General features: G+C 35.7%; 1 protein-coding gene across 1 annotated transcript in view; it reads right to left on the bottom strand.

Annotated features, from left to right (window-relative positions):
• Positions 1–9,730: 9,730 nt before the first annotated feature.
• Positions 9,731–19,898, bottom strand: part of asic1a (acid sensing ion channel subunit 1a) — a 54,326-nt gene continuing 44,158 nt past the window's right edge. Inside the window, 5 exon segments of the mRNA NM_214790.2 lie at positions 9,731–10,262; positions 12,329–12,408; positions 15,013–15,104; positions 18,429–18,582; positions 18,744–18,800. Of these exon segments, the coding sequence (NP_999955.1) occupies positions 10,140–10,262; positions 12,329–12,408; positions 15,013–15,104; positions 18,429–18,582; positions 18,744–18,800 (506 nt within the window). The 3' untranslated portion in view covers positions 9,731–10,139.

The raw sequence follows: 19,898 nt of genomic DNA, 5'->3' as shown, positions 1-19,898 counted from the left end.
TTGCTATGGGTAATTAAATAAAATAAAATAAAAAATTAAAAAACATTGCGTTATATTTACTAATGTAGTATAATTTTTCACATTTCATAATTAACGATGTAGCCTATATTAAAAAACAAAAACAATCCCATTTATAACAGAATGGAGTTCAGTGGAGCTCTTGTTTATGCCTTGATTTTCTCGCCGATGTTTTCTGCATTGTCTTTTGTCTGTCGAGTGACAGTAGGCTATTTCCATTTTTAAAAATCATATTCATCTAAAGATAAGATTTCATTAAAACATTTAATTTCAGTTAGCTTTTTTCATAGCTGAGCAATAAAACAAACAAACAGAAAGAAGGTTATCTGACATTAAAAAGGACAATCTCAGTTAAAGGCACTTGCCCCAACATGCACCATCACTCTCTTTGATGGGATGGTGGGCCAAATCGAAGGTTACCATGGGCCAACTTTGGCCCGTGAGCCCTAGTTTGGGCATCTCTGGTTTAAAGAAGTTTTTTAAAAAAATGGGGTTATGAACAGTATTTAAAAAAATTAACACATAATTAATTATTTTCACTAAAGTGCAATAAAGGTAAAGTTTAAAATAAATAAACTATACATAAAATATATACTATATTTAAAAATAGATAGTAAATATATACAGTTGATGTCAGAATTATTAAACCCCCCCCTGTTTTTTTTTTCCTTTTTTAAATATTTTCCAAATGATGTTTAACAAAGCAAGGACATTTTCACATTATGTTTTATTAGTAATTATAAAAATATATAATGTATATGTATATTATATACAATAACTTGCCTAATTACCCTAACCTGCCTAGTTAACCTAATTAACCTAGTTAAGCCTTTAAATGTCACTTTAAGCTGTATAGAAGTGTCTTCAAAAATATCTAGGGAACTATTATGTAGTCATCATGGCAAATATGAAATAATTAAAAAAATAGTTATTAGAGATGAGTTATTAAAGCTGTTATGGTTAGAAATGTGTTGAAAAAAAATCTTCTCTTCGTTAAACAGAAATTGAGGGGAAAAAAACAGGGAGGCTAATAATTCAGGGGGGATAATAATTCTGACTTCAACTGTATATATATATGAGCAATATCACACGAGTAGCAGTGCAATACGGCTGATTTATTTATTAAGATAATATTTTAGTTGCCAAATTAAGAAATAGAAAGATACTGCTATTAAATTCAAGATGAATATTGCAAAAATAAATTTTAGTTTATTTTTCCTCTTTTTTAAATTTGTATTTAATATTTTTCTATAACATATAGATTTGGCTGTCCTAGTTTTTGAATCATTACCGTACGTTATTTTGTTAGATAAGCTCCAGATTTGGCTTCAGTTCTGACTAATCTAATATATATGCATAAATATAATATTGTAGAGTTTCCTATTAAAAGTATGAATTTAAAAGAGAGATTTGTGAGGGGTGTGAGGGCTTATATATGCTGAGCACTGTATGCTATCTATCTATCTATCTATCTATCTATCTATCTATCTATCTATCTATCTATCTATCTATCTATCTATCTATCTATCTATCTATCTATCTATCTATCTATCTATCTATCTATCTATCTATCTATCTATCTATCTATCTATCTATCTATCTATCTATCTATCTATCTATCTATCTATACATACATACATACATACATACATACATACATACATACATACATACATACATACATACATACATACATACATACATACATACATACATACATACATATATATATATATATATATATATATATATATATATATATATATATATATATATATATATAGTTTTTAATGATCATATTTTGCTAACTGAGATGCTTTAATCTCAGCAGAAATAATGCACATTTTTTTTGCTATAGATGAAGCTTCTAATCTTTTTTTTATTATCATGATTGGGAGAAAGGCAATAAATATAAAGTAGACACACAAAGTCTCATGTTCCTAAAAATATTTGCTAACACTTTAGAATAATGGTATATTAGTTCATGCATTTATTAACATGAGCTAAGTATGAATAATCTTGTAATTCATTTATTAATCATAGTTCAACATCAACTAATGCATTATTAAAATCAAGCAAACAATTAGTAATACAATTATTATTCATTAACATTAACTTTAAAAATACCATAAGTGTGACACTGTGGCTCAGTATGTTAGCACTGTTGCCTCACAGCAAGAAGGTTGTTATTAATGTGTGGAGTTTGCATGTTCTCCCTGCGTTGGCGTGGGTTTACACTGAGGGTGCTCCGCTTTACCCCACAGTCCAAAACACTATAGGTGAATGGACTAAACTAAATTGGCCATAGTGTATGTGTGTGCATGTGAGAGTGTATGGGTGTTTCCCAGTATTGGGTTGCAGCTGGAAGGGCATCAGCTGTGTAAAACATATGCTAGATAAGATGGTAGTTCATTCTGCTGTGGCGACCCCTGATTCATAAAGGAAGTAAGTCGAAAGAAAATGAACGAATGAATGAATGCTATAATAAATGTATTAATAATTGTTTGTTCATGTTAGTAAATATATTAATTAACATTAACTAACGGAGAACTATTCTAAAGCATTACCCAACGCAAAACATAATTTTATTTATTTTTTGTTATTTGATTTGGTGTAAAGCGAGATCAGCTGATTTGCAGAACAAGACTTTGAATTAAGATGTCAAGCAGGCCTTCGAACAATAGAATCCTCTGTGTGGGAATAAATGGAATTCCAGAAGAGTCTTCAGAGGTGAAAGGTTAAGAGTTTCATGGGGAAAATGACGTGGGATCAGGAGAGGAATTCCTCAGTTCAAACAAAGCTTGTTAAATGAGAACCTTTATTTTTGCAACAGCTTCATTTTGGGGTTATTTACATTATTATTGTAGTAATTACAGATATTCACTGAGTTGTTATATTTGCAGCTTTCATTTTACTGTTAAAAATGTCATTATTTTTATAATTTTGTTGTGTAATTTCACTATTATTGTTACTTATATTCAGTAATTTAGTTATGTGATTTAAAAAATATTTTGGCTGATTGTTTAACACTGTAAAAAAAAGTTGGCAAACTTTAGGCAACAAACTTCAGGATATTTTTGAGTTTCAACCCAAGTACTGCACTCAAAAATGTCCTGTGAGAGTATAAGTGAGAGTACTTATTTAAACAACATAGGCTGATTCTGAAAACGTAGCCCTATATTCATTTCTGAAGATTGTGAATTATGTAGCTAGAAGTATGCACAGTATGGCTTTTTTGTCTTTAAAATGAACAATATGGGGCGGTGTGACGCTGTTCCTTTTCGTGCTTACGAGCTGACCACTTACCTCCGTATAAATGGCTCTCCCACTGTTACCAGTTTGTCCAGTAGCTCAACATGTACATTGGAGGACTTGAGATGCAGAGAGAAGTTGACCACGACATGGAGTTCAAGTCTGGCAAAGTACAGTTCCAGAAAGTGGGTAATTTGGCGCTCTCCAAAAATGTATATAGGTGTACGTTTTCAGCATGAGCCTGGGTTGAGTTTGAAATGAGCTGAATGAACACAATTGAGTATTTTCGGGATAACTTAATTGTATTATGTTCAATCCACCTAAATTTGTAAGAATAATTAAGTTAACTTGACCAATTTGTGTTGGGATAACATGAAGCAGTTAACAGAATTTTTTTTTTTAATTTAAGTGGATTGAACAAAAAACAATTAAATAAAAATTGTGCTGTTTCAGCTCATTATTTTTTGAACAAACAGCAAACATAATTTTGTTCAGTGTATGTTAACTTTTCAGTTTCACTTATTTTAGTACTTTCATTTCTAATTGATATTTTTACATTTTTGTTTACAGTTTTGTAGTTAAACACACACACACACACACACACACACACACACACACACACACACACACACACACAAACACACACACACACACACACACACACACACACACATACACACACCCACACACACACACACACACATATATATATATATATATATATATATATATATATATATATATATATATATATATATATTTATATATTTTAATATTTTCTTTTTGTGTCAGTGTAGACAAAAATATATAATCATGTAATAATCATAAAATTACAATTATTTAATTACAATAGTTTAATAGTTACAGTTAGCAACAGCAATGATGTTTAAAGGTGTTGTAAGTTTTTGACTCTTCTAAAGCACAAAAATACCATAATATGTTTGAAAATATTTGAGAAACATGGTAAGTGAACACATATTATTCTTGTTTATCTGTAAAACAATGCTGAAGTCAGATATTCTGCTTTAAAAATGTGTGTTCCATTCTGGAACGTCTGTCTTTGTCTTGATTCTTTTAACCCGCCCACTGCCACTTTAGCCAATTATATTTCAGCACCCTGGGTTGCCCGGGAGGAAAATCGCATAGTTCATTAATTCATTTAGAAAGGCTCTGAAATGACCGAAATGTGACCTCCGGTGGACAGACTGCGAAATGAGGCGCAGATTCAGAGTTACACATGAGGTGGTTATTAATTAGCAAATAATATAAATATTACAAATGTAAACATTAGGTGAGCAGGTTACATTGTAACCCCTGTGTTCCAACAATATGCTAAGTGATGAGATACGCAGTGATAAGCAATTTGGCTGTTTGCTCCAGACGAAACATGACAGGAATTTAAATACAGCCATTCAGAAGCACAGAATAGTGCACTTACTGCACTCCAAAGAAATGCTAAGGTTTATAATCATGCTGAATCACTGATATGTGTTAGTTTTGAGTCAAAGTTCTAAAGTTCAAGTTGAAACGGTTTATTTTATTTCAAGATCTGAGGTAGAGGTCTGCATTCCTGCGGCTATACCGAGAGAGCCGTGGGACCCGACCAGATTTCTGCGGCGTGGGAAAGAATTTCCGAATAAAGCACGGGAGCTGTCGATAACTGGTTTAATTTTGGACGGGAGCGGGCCGTCAATCAATATCGCTCCTGACTCCCGAGCGAGCGAGCACGCGTATGTATGTGTGTGAATTTGACAGCGTGATGCTGCGTTTAGCTTGTTTGTTGCTGTGTGTGTGTGTGTGTGTGATGCTATGAGTGTGTGTCACTTGCTTGGTGCTTATGTGTGTGTGTGTGTGTGTGTTAATTAAGACAGCTTTTTATAGGCTATATCTATAGCTGGGTGGTTTTCGGTTTTGTGCTCCCCACCGCTAGTTAGTGCGAACGGGCGCGGCGGGTAGAAAACGGGGCGGGTCGGGCAGCAGGACAACAAATGCTAAATATAAGCAGGAGCAGTCGGGTTCGGGTTAAAACCTGGCGGGAGCGGAATTCAAAATGTAGTCCTGTCCCGCGCAGATCTCTAATCTGAGGTGAACTATCTGCTGCTGCTTTCAGTAGTATGGCAATAAATGTCAAGTAAAATGACATTCAAACTCACATTATTAGCATTTAACACTGAATAAAGCACATAAGCTGTACATGAGGTCTAAAATATAAATTTCACTTGTTGGTTAAAACAAAAACTCGAGTGCTGATGCTTTTATATAGAACACGATTTAATCAGCCTTGTTGGTGTTTTCAATCTGGAAACATGCACTTGCGTTTGCTTTGATCCAGAAATGCAATACCTATTTGAACCACTGGGTGTAAATCTTACATACTGCACCTTTAAAACAGGTTACACACAGAGACACACTGCCAATGCTTCATTTTATGCATCTTTATTCATAAAAAAAATCATATTTTATTACAGCCACAAATAACATCAAAATAATACAGAAATGTATCAGTTGAAAAGACTGATTTACATATTAATGCTGCTGATCTTTGACAATCATTTCATATGAAAGAATGAAAATTTGTGTTCAAGTGGTCTCTGAAAAGAAACCGTCCGTTGTGTATGACATTAACACAGAGTCTCTGACATGAGAAATATCCATAAACTAACATAGTCCACAACAAAATGACTGCATAACTATCTGCTGGCTTTTGACACCTCATCCTAATGCACGGCAAGCTTAAAAATACTTAATTTCCAGTTTAAAAATAGCAAGGCTCCGACTTTTTCTTTGACCCTTCTAGAAATAATTACATGTAATATAAACATGTACAAAAAGACACGCTCACGGACAGACATACAGTACACATCCATGCATTTGCAGACACACAGCAAAGGCACACAACGTAAACAGACAGAGTTACAGACATGCACACGCGCTCCAGATCTGGAAACACACACTGACACTGCGGACAGAAGCTCACATGCACCTCAGCTACAAAGGCTTTTCACATTACGCTTAACATAAGGTTATTGTCATTCTAAACCCTGAGTTGGTCCATATATATACAGCTGAAGTCCGAATTATTCGCCATCCTGTATATTTTTTCCTCAATTTCTATTTAATGGAATGAAGATCTCATCAACACATTTCTAAAAGTTTGAATAACTCATCTCTAATAACTGATTTATTTTATCTTTGTCATGATGACTACATAATATTGGACTAGATACTTTTCAAGATACTAGTGTTCAGCTTAAAGTGACATTTAAAGGCTTAACTAGGTTGATTAGGCAAGTCGAGGTAATTAGGCAGGTCATTGTATAATAAGGTTTGTTCTGTAGCCAATTGAAAAACAAATACTGCTTAAAGAGGCTAATAATATTGACCTTAAAATGAATAAAAAAAAAATTAAAACTGCGTTAATTCATGCCGAAATAAAACAAACATGACTTTCTCCAGAAGAAAATATATTAAAAATTGCTCTGTTGAACATCATTTGGGAAATATTTAAAAGAAATTCACAGGAGGGCTAATATTCTGACTTCAACCATATTTATATATATATATATATATATATATATATATATATATAAGATCAGTAAGTAGCTTTGGGTATCGTTTTAATTTTAGCGATTCCAATTTCGATGAAAATTCGTCAAATAATTATAATAATTATAAAATATAAATAATAAAAGGTTTAAGACCCCCCCGGGTACATATTAAAAAATGTTAACAGATTGTGTTGAGCATCAGTTACGTCATTAGAACCTGTCAGCTTTAATTGTGGGGGAACTGGATAATTTTAAGCTTTTGTCAGCTAATTTAATCTTCCGGGTTAAAAATAATTTTTTTGGAGCGGGATCGAAATCAGTGACGTATTACAAATCTGCTAGTGGAGTGATGATGCGTAGGTTTCTCATTATTATTCATAGCTGAGTTTTCTCATCCTATGAGAGCGCGTGCTTCCTGTGGGCAAGGCAGACCTGCCAAGCTGTGAGACCCAATAAGTGGGAGACCCCGTGCACAGCAGGGGTTGTTTGTTTGTTTCCATGATCCACGGATTCCTGTCAGGGCCTATACAGCAAAGCTGTTGATTTGCAGCAAGCATTTTTGTCAAGAGAGCTGTACGAGAATTGGAGAATGGCGGACTTTGTTTTTTATCAGTTGAGTTTGTTACCATTCAGACACATCACCTATCTATTCTGCTGTGTTCACCTAGGTTTAAAATCCTCCAGATTACCAGCAGGGTTAATGGTTGGAATAGACAGGGCAAGAGACCTGCTGCACTGCTATCCACTGTGTCTGCATTCAGACCCGGGGATTGAGGAGGAGAAAAGTCCTCCTCATTTATAGTGTTTATATAAACACTATTATCTTTAAGATAACATAACAAATCATTTTTATGTGTATATGAAATTATGAATAACAATGTAGCAGGACATTAAATTACAGTTTATTTCTTTGCATTTTAACTTTGTAAACTATAAAATCATGCGTCTCCTCACGGTTTGTGTCTCATTTTGTGAGCTAACTGACAACAGTTGTTTGCTCCCCTCTTTTTCCCCTGCTCTGCTGGCCACGCCCACTCCTGCCTCTGCTGACATCGCTCCATGCCTTTATTTTTTAAATTCTGAGGCACTTAAACTAAAGGAGGGGGATTCATGGCCATTTATTTAAGTAGAGCATTTGTTATCCTACCTGCCTGAATGTATTTAATAGTGATCACTAAAAACAATAAGAAAAAAATTATTGAATTATATTAAATTAACCAGTTTTAACTTGTTTTTTTTAAGTTATACAAGTTGTTTTAAGTCAGTTTGAAGTTTAAAATGAGCTCTAATGGCTCTAAATCTAATAATTCTGACTTTTTCTTGCAATTCTGACCTTTTTCTTTGAAATTCTGAGTTTATATCTCACAATACTGACTTTTCTCAGAATTGCATGATCATATCTCACAAATATATAGCAATTACAGATTTATAAGCAAGCTTATCTCACAATTCTCACTTTATTTTTTGTTTATTAGTTTATATCTTGCAATTCTTACCCAACTTTTCCCAACAGAACTGCAAGATATAAACTTGCAATAGTGGATTTATAGCTTAAAATTGCTAGATATAGTTATTTTTTGGAAAATAAGCCTGAAATACATGTAAAAAAAAGTAATGTCTTGTGTTACGTTCATTAACTAGCCTACACTTCCATGTACACCAATGTGACTATTTCCATTAATCAGAGCAAGGACTTTGAAAATTACATACGGTGCCTTTAAGATGTTTATATGGCAATCAAACCTCTTCACTCTCATTAACATGCAATTTTACACTGATTATCAGCTAACAAGTGTGGTTATTTTTTCCCACCACTATTGACATCCGCCACAGTACAAATGATAAAATCACCTACATTTGACACGTTACTTCATTCATTCATTCATTCATTCATTTTCCTTCAGGTTAGTCTCTATTTCAGAGGTCTACACAGTGGAATGAATCGCCAACTATCCAAGCATATGTTTTACACAGCGGATGCCGTTCCAACCGCAACCCAGAACTGGTAAACACCCATACACACTCATTCACACACACACTCATAAGCTGCGCCCCAAATCGCACACTTATGCACTATGCTATGCCATTTTGTAGTATAAATAGTGTAAGTAGTGTGTTCACACTGAAAACTCTCAAAATAATAAGTGCACTTTAATTACCCGGATGATGCTCTCATTCAGCCGCTAAAATGAAGTGTGTAATGATGGACACTTCGCGCACTCAACGACCGCAGGTTTGCTTACGTAGCGGAAGGGGCGGAGCGATCGGACGCACATGTTGAATAACTTTATTTATTTTTTATGGCAAAAGCAAAATTCTCCTACGAGAGTGTTTATAGCGCCTCCCGATGGTTAATGCGGCAATACTCACGATAGGTATTATTTGATACTTCGGTCGTTTATTTCACTGATTTGGCAACCGTCAAATGCCATCAGGGAAACGTTTTGAATTTCCGCTAAGTAAAAAATCATTAGTGTGCCATTTGGGACAACACTACATAGATATACTATCCTGTTGAGTGTGTAAGTGCATAAGTACATAGTGCATGAGTGCATAGTGTATAGTGTGCCATTTGGGACGCAGCTATACACTTCAGCCAATTTACTTCATCCAATTCACCTATAGTGCATGTCTTTGGACTTTGAGGCACCCAGAGGAAACCCAGACCAACACCGGGAGAACATCGACATGCTACTTCCCACTTTTTATAACGTTCTTATATTGAGAGCAGTAATGAACATTCTTTTGCAAGATCACAAGCAATCTTGTGATGCTGTGCAGCTTGTTGTGTATTTAAAGGGATTAGAATGACTGTATCTAATGTAAAAAGCCCTTCTGTCGGATCTCACGCTGACCGGAGATGATATCATGCTCATATCATAGAAACCCTACAGGCCTTCAGACGGGTGTTCTCTTGTGCAACCATTCGCCTGTCACAATACATTTTACGATGCATGATTAATAAAACAGGACACATACAGTAAACCCCTCAAGCTAGCGGACGCATTTCTGATGCAAAAGGCCAGGCACACAAAGATCGAACCATTTAATTAATATTTAACGTTTTTGACATTCCTGCCTTATAGAGACAAAATCAAAAGCAGCTTGTTCTGAACAACCACAAAACGTTTTGCTTTTTCTGGAAAAGTCCTAGAAAATGTTCATACGTAGGCATGAGAGAGAAAGAGAGAGAACAACCACGAGATGCCAGAACAATCTGTAGACAACACAACCGTGCTGGTGTTGCGATGCCTTCTGCTAAAATGTAGGACATAATCTGAATAATACTGGCAGGCAAACAGCTGGAATATTGCAGCAGTGTTAATGGAATTTACTGACGTGACAATTAACATCATCCAGGCTGAATACAGCGTTGTGATCCGTGTTGTTGTTGTTGTTGTGATGTTTCTTGTTGGAGCAGCGGCACAACCTGTACTTCATGACCTTGACAGACAAAGAGAACAAATAAATAAATTAATTAAATTGGCTTTAAACACTACATTTAAAAAAGCTGGCTAGCTTTACTACTCCCCTAAATTTAAAACAGTTGAGTTTTACTATTATTGAATCCTTTCAGCCGATCTCTGGGTTTAGCGGGGGCACTTTTAGCTTAGCTTAGCATAGATTATTGATTCGGATTAGACCATTAGCATCTCACTCAAAAATGACCAAAAGAGTTAAGATTATTTAGCTATTTAAAGCTTGACCCTTTTGTTGTTACATCATGTGGTAAGACTGATGGAAAATGAAAAGTTCAACTCATTTTGAAAACGTAGTCCCGTGTACATATCTGCAGACCGGGAAATACGTAGCCGGAGGTACGTATGGCTGTGTTTCATTTTTTTTTAAGCGAACGCTGCAGGGCTGTGTGACGCCATTCCTTTTGCCGCTTGCCGGCCGGCCGCTCACCTCCGTGTGGAGGACTTTCCCACTGCAACAAGTTTGTCCGGTTAGCTCGTTGTGTACGTTGGCGGACTGGAGGCGCAGAGAGGGACTGACCACAATGACGACGACCGGATACAAGTCCAGGGAAGAGCGGTTCCAGAAATCAGGAAAGAAAATAAAAACAAAATCCAAAAAATAAAGCCAACAAGTAAATTACAGGGTGAGAATGTGGTCAAAATACGAAAACGTGGTAAAGACGTGGTCTTTTCTTTGTCTGGATGGCTTTTGTAAATCGTCGTTGGTTGGGTTTAGGGAGGGACGATCAATCACTCTGTCAGTCAGACAGACAGGCGGAAGGTCTTTTGACGGCGGCCTTTGGTGAGTTTACGTGAGAACAGTGCGTGCACAAACTGCGCTCGCAAGAGACGCTCGAGATGCAAAAAAGCGTGCACAGCGGCCTCTCGCGGATTTGCGAAAACAAAAACTGCAAAAATACATATCTCCCGGGATGTATTTCGCAGTCTCCATAAACATCCACAGGACTACGTTTTCAGATTGAGCCTGGGTTGGAAAAGTTGGTAGGTCGATATGGCTAAACATTCTTGCATAATAATCAAGGAACTTAAAATGCCGTACCACAGCTGCAGCAGACATAATTACAGTGGCAGAAATAAGTATTGAACACGTCACCATTTTTCTCAGAAAACAAATTTCTAAAGGTGCTTACAACCCAAAAACTCCATATATGCAAAGAAAACAAAACTAACTAGTCTACAAATGAAGTTATATGTACTAAAAAAGAAATGATACAGGGAAAAGTATTGAACATATGAAGAAAGGGAGGTGTAAAAAGGCAGTGAAAGCCCAGACAGCAGCTGAAATCTCTCAGTAGTTTTTCAGCAACCCTCTGCTCTTCCTCAGTATAAATTAATTTTAGCTGCTTCAGTTCAACATCTACATTAGCAGGATGATGAAGATAAAACCAGGGTGGACATTTCAGCACGACAATGATCCAAAACACAGCCAAGGAAACATCAAATATCTGAATCAAATCAAATGCTTCCAGAAAATTTAGAAAATTCCAAAGATAATCAAGCTGTAGAATGGCCAAGCCAATCACCTGACCTGAATCCAATAGAAAATACCAAATAAAGCTCAGATTAGATAGACGAGACCCACAGAACCATCAAGATGTTTACACTCTGTTGAAGTCTGTGCGAAACTCACACCTGAGAAATACATGTGACTTCATTCTCCATATGTGTTTGGCGTCATGGCATGTTCAATACTGATTTCCCCCGCTGTATATTACACAGTGCCTGAAAATTAGCTAACTTCTGTCAAAATAACAAACTGCTTGCAACCATGGACAAATTTGTAATTCCGAAAATATTTACTATGATAGCTATGTGATTTTACCATGATCCTGAACGTATCTATTAGAACCAGAATACACGGTTCACCATTAAACGACACATACCTGTAGCTAAGTATTTTTACAATTTACAAAAAAAAAATAGGTTGACGATTGTCTTTCCAATGAGACCTGGAAATAATTGTAGTTAAACTACACTCTTTTAATAAACTAATAATTAAAACTCCAATAAAGTAAAATAAAGCCTTACCTCGTAAAGGTAGTCAAACAGTTCCAGAATGGTAAGAATACTGGCTCCAATGAAAAGCCCCATTTGTCCTCCAATATCACCTACAACACAAACACACACAGACTAAAGTGCTAATGTGTACAAACATTTACAGTGGGTACGGACAGTATTCAGAACCCCTTAAAGTTTTCAGTCTTTGTTATATTGCAGCCATTTGCTAAAATCCTTTAAGTTCATTTTTTCCTCATTAATAATGTACACACAGCACCCCATATCAACAGAAAAACACAGAATTATTGACATTTTGCTGATTTATTAAAACAGAAAACCTGAAATATCACATGTTCCTAAGTATTCAGACCCTTTGCTGTGACACTCAAATGTTTTACTTCTTCAGATGGTTCTTCTTACACCTTCATTTGAGTCCAACTGTGTTTGATTATTCTTGATTAGGAAAGCCACACACCTGCCTATATAAGACCTCACAGCTCACAATGCTTGTCAGAGAAAATGAGAATCATGAGGTCAAAAGGAACTGCCTGAAGAGCTCAGAGACAGAATTGTGGCGAGGCACAAATCTGGCCAAGGTTACAAAATAATTTCTGCTGCACTTAAGCTTCCTAAGAGCACAGTGGCCTCCATAATCCTGAAATGGAAGACATCTGGAACGACCAGAATCCTAAAGCTGAGAGTGCGCAAGAACTCAGACTGGGACAAGACTGGGACAAGACAAATGACCCTAAGCACAAAGCTAAAATAAGCTAAAATGTGGTTTCACAACAACTCCGTGACTGTTTTTGAATGGCCTAGCCAGAGCCCTGACCTAAACCCAATTGAGCATCTCTAGAGAGACCAAAAAATGGCTGTCCACCAATGTTTACCATCCAGCCTGACAGAACTGGAGAAGATCTGCAAGGAGGAATGGCAGAGGATCCCCAAATCCATGCTCCCATTTTCCCAAAAAGACTCATGGCTGTATTAGATTAAGGGCACACTCACACTATGTACAGTTGCCTTGAACCAGGCCAAAGCACACCTGTCCCCCCCCTCCCGTCTCCCCTTATGGCCCGCACTCACATTACATTCGGGCCTGGGTACGCTTACGTCATCAATGCTGCGCTGTTCAGTAAGTGCTCTCGATCAGCACAGTGGAGATTTCTTTAGTTATATCGTTTTAGTCGTTTGAGATGCAGAGATACACAGCCAAATATTTCGCCAAATAGATGGGCTACTTTTGACGCTCATAAACAATCATAAAGTCCTCGTGCTGCAGGAATTAGGAGGTTTGCTGAAGGTGAAGGTGTGGTGCAGTGAGGGGTTTGCGTATTTGATAAACTACGACAGTTTGCGTTCTTTGAACAGAAAGAATGATCAATAAATCCATATGAAACAGTCCCTTAAAAGTCAAATCTTGCTTCCAGTTTTGGGCTTAGGCGCTTTTTGCACTCACACACAAGCATACCGCGCCAAAGCCCAAGTGAACCGCGCTCTGGCACACCTCTTTCAACAGGGCCAGGGCGGGCCAAGTGAACCGCGCCTAAGCCCGATTCAGCGCGCTCGCACTTCTCCAGGAAAAACGATCCGGGAAACGGGCCTGGGCACGGTTCGGATAGCATAGTGTGAGTACTCCCTAAAAGAGAGGGTGCTTCTACTAAATACTGAGCAAAGGGTCTGAATACTTAGGGCCACTTGATATTTCAGCTTTTCTTTTTCAATAAATTTGCAAAATTTATTTTTACAAATTTACAATTGTGTTTTTCTGTCAATATGGGGTGCTGTGTGTTAACAAGGACAAAAATTTACTTCATGATTTTAGCAAATGGCTGCAATATAACAAAGAGTGAAAAATTAAAGGGGGTCTAAATACTTTCCGTACCCATTATATATTTTATTAAATGACACCATGCGTAAACATGCAGTCTACATGTGTTTGTTGCCTCATTACAAAATATACTTGGCAAATTTTACAATATACATGCTAAACTAACAAAAGACAAATTTAAACAAACTTCATGCCTCAATGGGGTGGTGTGAAATATGTTAAATGTTTCACAGAAAGCTCATTTACTCTTCCTGCCTCTTCTGATTTCAAAATAAGAGTCCCATATACAGTACATAGTAGCCTAATACAAGCTTGAAATATAGCAACAAAAAACAAACAAAAAAAAACAAATGACCATTGTTGTAATCTCATTAGGAAGCATTGTGGCCAATCAAACACACCCTGGGCCATGCATTTTAATAACCCTGTATGCACTATAACACTTAATAACACATCATAACTGTTTTACAATAGTTTAAATTCAGTTGCATTGGTACCCATTCTACCCAAGGTAGTCCTTTTACATTTAATTTTACAAATATGATTTAAAAATGTCTTTCTTAAAGTGATATAAGCCAGTCATAAGTTTGTTTTATATAATATTTAATTAGAAAACTATTTTAAACTAAAATGTATACAGTTATATTAAGCAAAATTGAAATAATATGTCACAATATTACTGTTTCTATTGTATTTTATCAAAGAAAAATGTATAATACAGGTAGCGTAGGCCTTTTTTTTTTGCCTGTTTTAAAGTGAAAATCGGCGAATTTAATCATAACAGTTACCTCAGAGGAATGATTTAAGATTCTCATTCATATCTACAGAACAAATGAAGCTGAGTTGGTTTGTAAATGCTAATATTAAGTAACATTTGACTCACCCAACAGACCAGCCACCTCATAGGCTTTCCTCTGCTCGATGGTTTCATAGTTTAGAGCCTCGAAAAACACATCCAGCACCATAACATTCTCACTGACAAAACACACAACACAGATTTTGTCAGTTAAGTATGGCAGATTATCAATTAAAGTGACACATTATCTAACATCCTGTCCTTTTCACCAACACAACACAGTTTAGGCACAAGAATCTGCTCTGTTAATCCACTAAAAGTGCTATAAAATGCATTTATTCAATACGGTAAATTCTTCTCTGATAGCCACATGGTACTGTAGGTATGAGGCTTAGGTAAATGCAAAATTAGAAGTAAAATTTGCACCTGAGTGCAAATGTTGAGGATAATGTCAAACTCGAAATGCATTCACAGCCATAGTGCAAGTGTGTTTGTGTTCCTGTGTGTAAGAATACTGTTGTTGTACCGATACGTCTTAACTGGTGGGTTGTGGTTCAAACATGAGTTGCAGACGTTTTCACTACATTTTTACTTTTACTTTCTGACCAAAATGCCTTGGGTTTACATGTTTTATAACAAAACATAGAGTGGGTAATTTTGGTGCAAATGAAATTTGTTTGCATGATAACAAGACATTATTTATGGCATTATTAAGCTCTTTTGGTCATTCTTTACAATAAGGATTCATTAATAGGGCCAGACAGAATCTGAGGACATTTTTTGCTATTTCTGCAGAGCATTATAAAAAAAAAATCGGCGGATTTATGGGGAATGATTTTAGGAGTATCATAATAAAAATTTAATATATTAAATAAAATACTTGTTTTAACTTTTATTTAATGTTTACAATGCAAATCCAATTAGATTCACTCATTTGGTACACAAAGTAAGTCTCTTATATCATATCTCTACTAAAAGACAGAACTATTACTTAACTGTATTGTAAATAAATCACATATTTTAATATTATTAATATTATATCTCAATAATATTAGAGCAATGAATTTAAAAACTGAATAAATATCAATTTACACAAATTTACAAAGAAATGGATTTATATGATCATTTATAACCACAGGAATTACATCTAGAATGAAAAGCACAGTTTTGACCATATTTGGAAGGGTCATGAATATTAATGAGTTCTGCTCTGATGCCCTGCAGCCCATCAATGCTTATTTTCATACTTCTCATAATGCCTATAGACCATTTTGAGGGATGTAAACAAACACAATGGTCCCAACATATTTCCTATTTTACATTTTTCATTTCTGTAACTTTCGAGAACACAAAAAGATTTTATGATCGTTTTTTTAACGTCAAGTTATGATTGAATTGCCTCTTGTTACTTTTATGAAATAGTTTGATGACAAGCAGGAAATGTTCATGGACCACTAACATGTCCACATTGAAATGTCTATAATCAAACTGTCAGGGTTCTGCCACTCGGGTCTAGTAAATTCTTGTTTTGGTGGCAGAGTCCGGACACTAGCTCTGTCTTGACACTAGCTCTGTTATTTTCTCAGGTCGAGCACTGGTTTTCTGTCATTGTGTGTTTCTCTGTATGAGCGCCACTTGATGCAGTCGCGCAGGGTCTGTGCGTGCTTGGGACGCGCGCTCTTGTACTTGTGTTTTGTTCTGTCGGCATAGCGCGTTTCATTCTCAGTGTCTCAGTCTGGTTGGTTTTTGGTTTCGGTTGGCGCTGAGATAAGAGCCCGGTAAGGTGTTTTCATCTATCATGTGCTCGTTTCTTGTGTCTGTTTATGTTGGTGTTGTCTAAGCATGTGGCTGGATGTTTACATTGTGGTCGTGTGCTTTTGTGGTGTGCTTTAGTGTTGTGCTTGTGGACACGCGGTTAATGAGTTCTCTCATTGGCTGCATGTTCTAGTCTCATTTTATGTGAGCACATGGCTTGTGTTGTGTCATGTGCTCTCTCGTCTATTGTCTAGTCCCACCCTCCTTGTTTATTCTTTATGTTTTCCCCCCTCAGGGTGGTTTTTGTTGACTTTTTGTTTTGTTTTTATTTAATAAAAGCCATCCTATGTTGCATTTGAGTCCTCACTCCCACTTCCTTCCCGAACAGTGAAATAATCATTATTCCTAACAAATGAGACCAACGGATTTGTATTTAGAGTTGTATTTTGTGGCTTTAACATGTATGAAAACACAGTGAGGAGTTAATATCAACCTCTGCATAAACAAGCAAGTCTACTGAAGTGTATTGGCATTCTTTCAGTCTTGAAAAATGTCAGTAAGAGCTGCGTGATATGACACCATACATAAACACGCAATTAACACTTATATTCAGCAGTTTACATGTGTTTGTTGCCTCATTACAAGCAAACTAGGCAAATTCACAATATACACTAACAAAATACATATTTTAAAGATTGTATGCCTTGACGGGCTGGTGCTAAATATTCCTGTGAACCTACACTGGTCTTACGGTTCGGTTCTGATTATCATGCCATCGATTCGGTTCAATTCCATTCAATATCTTGGTGCATCACGGTGCATTGAAGATGCTTTCCATAAACAGTGTTAAATTGGGGGCTGGGGGGCTGGGGGTGGTGCACTGCTCCCGTGCTTTATTCTGAAATTTGAAATGCAAACCTATATCCAGAAGTATTGCTGTAACAGCCGAGAGGAAAAGAGAAGGGAGGAAAAGTCACGCCAGCAGCCGAGAGGAAAAGTCATGGAAGAAGGTGAAATGGGCCACCGTGAGTTCACTTTCATTCCCCCAATCGCAGAAAAATAGGGGCTTCTGCTGTAAGTGACAGTGAAAGACTGTCCAGAAAGCACACACGCAGTGAAATTGTGCACAGTTTCTGCGTTTTTAAGTAGTTGGCGCCTGGAGTGTTGTAAATACCCACTCTCACCTCCCTCGCGACAGAGCGCATATGAGAGAAATGATGTTAGTACATAATAACCCGTTATGATTATTACTGAACTGATACCGAATTGTCTGCGTCTGCATCATGGTGCACCGAAGAAACAATTAATTTTGACACCCAACTAAATATGTTGAATGTTTTACTGAAACAAACTCTTCCTGCCGCTGTTGATTTCAAAATAAGAGTCCGATATATATATACTACATTTAAAACAAACTTAAAAAACAAGCCAAGCAAATGAGCATTGTTGTAATCTTACAAGGAAGCAATCGAACGCAGCCTGAGGAGAGCATTTTAATAATCCCATGTTCAACATGACAGTCAGTGTTTTGTTCTGATTGGCCTGTTTTTCACCTGTTTCACTGGATTTACACAAGAATGAATAAACAATGGCATTTGAGGCTCAGGGTATGGTCATTTCCATGTACTGAACTATTATTATTCAGCAGCGTCTAGGTATATCCAGATTTTCATTCTATGGCACCTTTAGGAAATGTTTGAAACAAGCATCAGTGTAACGGAGAACAGATGTTAAAGCTAAACACTCACGTTATGTATTTCTCGGACTTGCTGTACTTTTTGGCAAGGTATTTGACGGAGGCTTTGCTGGGGATCTTGACAAAGGACAGCTCTTTACTGTAGCGTGTGATGTTGCACGGAGTCTCGCACGAGCAGTAGTCGCTGTCAGTCTCCACCAGGAAATCTGTCAAACAAGAAGAAATAATGAAATTACTGCAGTTCAAACAGTAAAACAGTTGCCTATGGGAAGGGCAAGATGAACACGTGAACACTGTGGTTGCATTGGCATTGGAGTACATTTATGAAATAAAGCTCTACAACTGATTCATTAATAAAATTACTCACCAAGTGCTGGATGTGCACATTCTTTGTAAAGCACAGGGGTGCAGTACGGTGCATCACCTGTGGGGGCAGCAAATGTCTATGCATTATTATTATTATTACGATAGTTTGTCTAGAAATGAAACCTGTATGTAGGTTTATTCAGCCTGAATTCACAAGAAAATGTAACTATTTTACATTTTGTCAGTTTAGTGGCTAATTTTTATGAATTCGTAATTCATACAAATTGTTTGAATGAGGTCGTTCAAATACATACGAATTGACCACTAAATTAAAAAGTTACGAATTGCCATGAAATAACGTTGGTCATCCAATATTTGCCATTTTAACAATGTGTGACTGATATAAATCAGCATAAAAATACATTTTAAGAATCCAAATCATTTACTGTGTGTTTAATGCAACTGGATTGCAGATGAAATAACCTATAATTATAGTTTTGATAGCAATAAAACAGTAATAATAAAATATAAAAATAAAATGAATAAAAAAATATATCAAATAAAAAAGGATAAAAATTCAATTAAATTCAGTTCAGTTCATTTCAGTTAATTAATTAATTAATTCATTCATTCATCTATTCATTTTCTTTTGGCTTAGTCCCTTTCAATTCAGTTCAATTCAATTCAAATGTTATGAATAATAAAATAACAATAAAAAAATATATTTTAAGAGTCCAAAACATTGACTTTGTGTTCATGCAATTAGAATGCAGTTGAAATAACCTTTTAATTAAAGTTTTAATAGCAATAAAAAATAAATAAATAAATAAAAATAGGAAACTAAAATAAAAAAAGTAAACTAAAATAAAAAATAAATAAAATAATAATAATATAAATAATAAATAAAATAAAAATTACATTAAATTTTAATGTTATGAGTCATAAAAACTACATTATTAAAAATATATATATTTTAAGATTCCAAAAGACTGACAGTGTGTTCAATGCAAATAGAACGCAGTTGAAATAAACTACAGTTAAAGTTACAGATTATTAATATAATAAACTAAATTAGAAAATAAAATAGAAATTCAACTAAAATGTTGAATGAGTTTATCATAACATTTGAATACATTTTGAACATTTAAAACTGAGTTACATTTTATTTGACATTTTATATAGTATTGTCTGTTTTCGAGCATTAAAGCAGTTTCAT

This window comes from Danio rerio, chromosome 8 (assembly GCF_052040795.2).
Source record: "Danio rerio strain M-AB ecotype USA chromosome 8, GRCz13ab, whole genome shotgun sequence".
Classification (NCBI taxonomy): domain Eukaryota; kingdom Metazoa; phylum Chordata; class Actinopteri; order Cypriniformes; family Danionidae; genus Danio; species Danio rerio.
The sequence above is the reverse complement of the archived record's forward strand: the minus strand, read 5'-3'. Positions and strand labels throughout refer to the sequence as shown.